The following is a 6,667-nucleotide window of genomic DNA, read 5'->3' on the forward strand; positions in this document are numbered from 1 at the left end:
GCTTTATTTACAAACTGCAGTCAAATGCAAATATATGACGTACTGCAACACGGCGCAGGCTGGAACTCAGTGCAATAAATATACAATGTGCAACACAAGAACTTAACATACAGCAAAGGTGAAGCCCTACACTAGACATTACACACTGCACCAACATCTTGTCACCATCGAGGACTCCTCAAGTTCCATCATCGTTGTCTCCACACCATTCTTAACCTCCTTTTTACTGACCTCACTAATGGGCTTTAAACCTGCACATACATCTTTTTAAGATGGTGGCTTGGTTGACTACTGATGGCCCGGCTCCTGCTCTAACTACCGGTAGTGGGAAAATCCTCAGATCCTGGCAGTTTAAAAAAAGGTGAACGCCATGAAAAAAACTAAATAGAAACAATGGCGGGATTTTTTTGGAGCTTTTTCCATCTTCCCTCAAAAAAGTTGTACTAAAGTTCACAACACATTAAATGTCATTAAAATATACAACTTGTCCCACAAAAGCCTGCCCCATTGATTATAATGAGTGGCGTACTCTAGCTTCTCATCACAATGCTTTGAGGCACGTTACTTATCATGCTGCCTCCTCTCTCTCGAGCACTTGCTGGGCTGCTCTTAAGGGCAAGAGGAGATGGAGAATGAACCCTAACACTGCAGCCCTGGACTCAGGACAAACTTCCCCCTCCATTAGCTGTTGCTGGATCTGCCTATCCCAAATCAAACTCGTCAGCCACCAACAATCCTGTAGTAGACATGGATAGCCCCCTACTTATCTTCGTTCACAAAGCCCAGCCATATGTAGTCTCTGGGTGGACATCCTCTCCTGGTTCATAACCAGGTATCTCTTGGCAAGCCACATGACCCATTGTTGGAACTGGTTCAGGTATGGAGATTCCAAAACTGCAGGTCTAGGATTTTGTATTTTTGGACAACCCTTTAAGTCATTTGCTTGGATAAGCTTGTGGATCCTCTTTAGTTTCCACAAGTCAGACTTGAGTTCCTCCCTCACAATTTGGGGAGGATATTAGTAGTACCATATTATGTCCCAGTTTTAGGGTAGGCGCTCTCTGATTGGTACAACCGAACCACCTCCAGAGAGGTTGGAGATAGTAGTGGTGCAAGGACAGGATCTGCAATCCACATTCAGTTATTTTAAGAGTCTAGCAGAGTGGGCATGTCAGGGACTACTTCCCCAAGCTTCTGGAGCCCCAAACATAGTAGAAGACGGTAGTGGTCTAGTGAACAGTGACATAGGGCGCCCTGGCTTATGCTGTGCATTGAAGCACAGCCAGGATGTATATCACTATGCAATACAAAAGACTTGCCCTCAATAGTGACCTGCCTGATGACCTACACTCTATTTGTTAAGCCGACTTTAAATGCTTGGAAATGTAAAAATATAGGATGTTCCAAGTCTTGGGTTGTACCAACTCTACTTACAGAAATCCAACTAGTAGAGAGTCTCAAGAACAAGCACAATGCTCCCTGGGAAAATAATATGCAAAGCAGCTCTCCTCCTCCCGAAACAAACCTCTCTCTCTCTCTCGTGCCATCTGTAGGTATCTACTCTGTAGGTTGATGTGTGACCTTTTCTGGAGCCTTGAAATATTACTGGGGCTATCAGGCTGTTCCAAATAAAGGAGTGTCTGCTTGTAATCCTGCCTGTGATTAAAATGAGATGAAAGTTATTTCTACAGAACAGGAAGTGTCAAACTATGATTAGGCTAAGTAGTCGATGAGTGAACTGTAGGATTTTAGAAGGTTTGTATAAATATATATCGCGACATAGAAGATTTTAAAAATCAGCCAAAATTCTTGAAAAAACTTCATTTCTTCAAGACAATATTTTCTGATGATTCATTCCCTTTAACTTCTTCCCAATGCATGACCTACCTGTACGACATGGAAGGGAAGCGGTTTGTGTGAAAAGTCGCACACATTCTTTATGTAGATGGTGTAGGTACTACAGTAGAAGCTAACTATAACTGACAGCTGCGGCAGTGACTGGGATCAGAGATAACTTCAATCCCTGCTGTTAACCCCTTATGTACAGTGAAAATGTAAGGCACGTAAGCGGTTAACAGAGGGACGGAGCTCCCTCAATGATGTCATTAGCCCTCTGCCATCTAATAATGGAGGTCCATTGGGTTGCCATGGCTTGTAATAGTAAATATAAGAGATAACACACTGCAATACATAAGTGCTGCATTTATTATCTAAGCAATCAAAGGACCGCATGTTCAGGTTACCTAAAAGGGCACAGAAAAAGGTAAAAAACAAAAAAGGCAATTAATTTCAAGCAAAAGAAAAAAATAATAACCTTTTTTACACAGTTTCAGTGGAACCGTGGCCACTGGATGCCAGACAAGGGTGCCTGGGACTGCAATGGTCTCTGATCACTATGAATAACAATAATGTATTATAATCGTGATCATAACATCACAGGTTCAAGTCCCCTACAGGGAAATAGGAACTATTTAAAAAATAAAACATAAAAACGGTAAGAAAAAAAAACACATTAGTAAGAAAGATACTTTTTGCACACTTTCCCCTCGTTGCTATAAAAAATGGTAACTCACATTTGATATAATTGCATCAATAACGACAGTTAATTTAACCCTTTCCAATCCAATTTGTATCCTGGTTTTCCTAGGGGGGGCTTACTCTTTTTCCGCCATTATACAACGGCGCTATCTGCTGGCTGAAGCCAGTACTGCATGAGGTGACACGTTGGATAGGCTCTGACAGCAGAGAGGCTGGCAATATACAGTAAGAGAACCCCGGCGGACGTCTTCCAACATGAGAGCTGTACAGCCTTAAATCATAATGTCTTCAGAGGTCAGACAGTGGATTGGAAAGGGTTAACAACTTAACACACTTTTTATCTTGCACAACAAATGCTGTTTTTGCCTTCCAAAAAAATGCAATAAAAGTAATCAAAAAACCACATGTACCACAAAAAAATCCTCCATCCTGCCATGCTAAAAAGAAGCCCCCATATGGCCACGTTAACAGAAATATTAAAAAGTTACGGCTTTTGGAAAATAGAGATGAAAATCCCCCCAAAATCATTTTCCAAAATAGGCCGCGTCACTAAGGGGTTAAATAATAATAAACTCAGCTTTGCTACATCTACAGTACAGTGATTGTTTCTTCCCCTACCTGTACTTCACATCGCTGTAACATTCTGTCACTTTGATATTTCCATAAGCCGCAGACGGCGCTTCTCTAGGCCATTGTTCCGTTTATCCATTTACATTTTAAATGTCTCGTTTTTTTTTTTTTCTCTTCACAGATTTTCAATCAAACCAGCATGAAGGCCTTACGGAAAAAGTCGATTTTACTGACTGGCTATTTAGAGTACTTAATTAAACATTATTACAGTGAAAATACGGCTGAACCCAAGAAACCTTATGCAAAAATAATCACGCCCTCTCGCTTTGAAGACCGCGGATGTCAACTCTCGCTGGCTTTTTCTCTGCCCATAAAAGTTGTTTACAAAGAACTTGAGAAGAGGGGCGTCGCGGTACGTGATATTGTCCTTTGTCGCAGACGTGTTTGTAAATTTACAATGTCAATAGCCGCTTTATTTAATAAAATTGCACTTGACCCGTTAATCGCATTAAGATATTACAAAGTTTACCAGCCGTCCCACTTAATGATTGTTGACTTCCTTGCGCTGCTTCGGAGGATGTCATTGCTCTGTCCGAAATTTTCAGTTTCAAGGAAACTACTAATTCCTTTCCATTCTAAAAGAGATGGCATTTGTTAAAGGGAAAGTCTCATGTAATTAAAGTGATGCATCAGATATTTAATGATCGTTTCAGGAACTGACGGTAAGTCTGCAGAGGGAGTACTGTTGTATCTTATCACAAAGATGGGTGGAGACCTGCCCAGTCACAGGTAACGCCTTGTTACCGCCCTGATGACGCCAGTCTCAGCTCCAACCTCTTCTCCAAGCTCATGTTCATCCTACGGCCACTGCTGCCGGCCAGGCTGTCACTCCCCTCCTCGCTTCGGTGCCCCCCTCAGCTTCAAAACTGTTCTCCGCTTTCATTGCTGCAGCCGGCCAGCCTGTCACTTTCCTCCCTGTTCCATTGGCGTGCGCGCAGCTCCGCTCCGCTACCGATCCCGCTGTCATCCAGTATGATCCCACTGTCATCTAGCAGGCCACCGCCTGCACCAACCAATCCCGAGTTCTGCCCATCACCTAGGCGTACTCTGCAGCTGAGGACTCCCAACCCATTTTTCCACCCATTCTTCCGGAGGAGACAAGATACAACAGTACCTGCAGAGGGAATGAATGTGTTTATTACTCTTTAGATGTTATGGCTAAATATTTTTTAGTTTTAAAACATCCCTTGAGGCACCCATATTGGATTCACTTCCGTCCCGCATTGCCTGTAGAGACAGTGCAGCATGGTGTGTGCTTTACAGCAGCTGCAATAAATCCTCTTTACAGGTGTGGGCTGTCACATATTGCACATCTGTACACATATATTGCACACACATACATTCACATTACATGCCAAGCCACATACTTACCTCTCCTGGAAAGCTGTGACAGTGGAGAGGACCCCAGGGTATGTAGCGGACAGAGCCGCCCCTCTAAACTGCTGCCTTCCCTCCCTCCCACCTGAAAGATGAATCAAGGTGCAACATCTGGTGAAGAGCTCTGGCTGTTGTGACTTTCTGCTGACAGAGACCCAGGTCATGCAACCCGTTTATATGCATATCTGACTGCGCTGCAGGCAATTGCTCCAGTCTCTTCCCTTTGCAACACCCCCACCCCCACCCCCCATAGTCGCCTGTAGGTGGCACTAAAAAGACAGATTTTTTTCCCCTTACCTGCATACTTTTCCCAAACACTATTGCTATAAAGCTTCTCTAGCATTTCAATCTTCGTGAAGAGAATTGGTACCGTTGGAGTATTTTCTTTTGCATCACTTCTTACAATGTAACATGTAAAAGAAAGTTTAGGTTATAAAATACTTGTGTGTCTTAGTGGATGTAAAGGCTTGATACAATATTTAATCTTAGTAGTTACAAGATTTAACTTAACCCTTTGAGATGCATCTATAATCCAGATATTTTTGTTACCCCTTGCAGTGTGACATGCGTGAGCCCAACAGTCTGCGGATCGCACCGGTACCGCTCTACAACACTTTCCATGACGTCTTCAGGTTTACTAAAATGTTGGCCGAAGCTTTGGCCTCTGTTAGAAGCTCAGAAGGGATAGAGGGGGCTGACGAATAAAGACCAGAGCCGGGAGCTGGTCACTTCCTGATGGTGGTTTGACATATTCACGTTACAGATATGTGATATTTTATGTATTTGCTGTAAAAATAAAAAAATAAAGGAAAAGTTGATGACTGCAGAGAAAATAAGGAGTGTTTGAAAAATGTTTTTTTCTTAAATATTGTACTACTCAGAAGTGTATATTACAAAGGGTGGCCCCAAACGTAAGTGAAATGGGGCTCACCAATCTTGGAGCAGGCCCCCTAGTTTTTAAGTACTTTGCAGTGCAGTAAAAATGTCATGTCACCTTTATTCAGTGGGTCGAAATAAATAAAATAGGTCAGCACTACCCAATGGAAATATATCTCAATAGAAATCTATAGGTGCACTTTAAATCACGGCTGCAATATACAGTAGAAGCAGAAACCTAAAATGTACAAAATTGACTGACCTATTTTAATTTTTTTGTACAAATATTGTGAAGTTTTGGCTGCCTTCACCTGGTCGTGCACACCTGCTGCCCATTTACCTTCTGCCTAGTTCAGCCTGTTTATCCTCCTATGTTATTGATCCAGAGGAAGGCAAAAAACCCCAAGAGGCAGGAGCCAATTAGCCCATTTGGGGGGAAATTCCTTCCCGACTCCCTAATGGCAAACAGACTGTTCCCTGGATCAACCCCTAATAGTTCCTACCTGCCTGTATACCAGGATTAACAATTAACCTAAGATTTATATCCTGTAATATCCTTCTGCTCTAGAAAGACATCTAGTTCCTTTTAAACTCCTCTATAGATTCTGCCATCACCACATCCTCAGGCAGAGAGTTCCACAGTCTCACTGCTCTTACAGTAAAGAACTCTTTTCTGTGTTGGCGGTGAAACCTGCTTTCTTCTAGACGTAGCGGATGCCCTCTTGTTACCGTCGCAGTCCTGGGTATAAACAGATCATGGCAGAGATCCTTGTATTGTCCCCTCATGGATTTATACATAGTTATTTGGTCGCCCATTAACCGTCTTTTTTCCAGGGTGAATAATCCCAGTTTTGATGCCTCTCCGGGTATTCCAGTCCCGTCATTCCATGTATTAGTTTAGTTTTTCCTTCTTTGAACCCCCTTCAGCACTGTAACATCTTTCCTGAGCCCCGGTGACCAGAACTGTACTCAGTATTCCATGTGGGGCCTGACTAGTGCCTTATATAATGGGAGGATAATGTTCTCGCCCCTATACCTCTTTTAATGCACCCCAAGACTTTATTAGCTTTTGCAGCAGCTGACTGGCATTGATTGCTCTAGGGGGGATTACATTTATCAACATTGAACTTCATTTGCCATTTTTCTTCCCAAGCCCCCGGCTTATCTCGGTCTGTTTGTAGCCGCACATTGTCCTCCGTTGCATTAATTATATTGTATAATTTAGTGTCATCTGTAAATATTGATA

The 6,667-nt window shown here is 42.7% G+C and overlaps 1 protein-coding gene across 1 annotated transcript in view; it reads left to right on the top strand.

Moving 5' to 3' along the window:
• The window catches only part of KYNU (kynureninase), a 137,213-nt gene extending 131,854 nt beyond the window's left edge, over window positions 1–5,359 (top strand). Inside the window, exons 13-14 of the mRNA XM_066577332.1 lie at window positions 3,290–3,520; window positions 5,104–5,359. Coding sequence (XP_066433429.1) covers window positions 3,290–3,520; window positions 5,104–5,250 — 378 coding nt within the window. The 3' untranslated portion in view covers window positions 5,251–5,359. The remainder of the gene's footprint in view (window positions 1–3,289; window positions 3,521–5,103) is intronic.
• The last annotated feature ends 1,308 nt before the right edge of the window (window positions 5,360–6,667 follow it).

The sequence above is a fragment of the Eleutherodactylus coqui genome, chromosome 8 (assembly GCF_035609145.1).
Source record: "Eleutherodactylus coqui strain aEleCoq1 chromosome 8, aEleCoq1.hap1, whole genome shotgun sequence".
NCBI classification, from domain to species: Eukaryota; Metazoa; Chordata; class Amphibia; order Anura; family Eleutherodactylidae; genus Eleutherodactylus; species Eleutherodactylus coqui.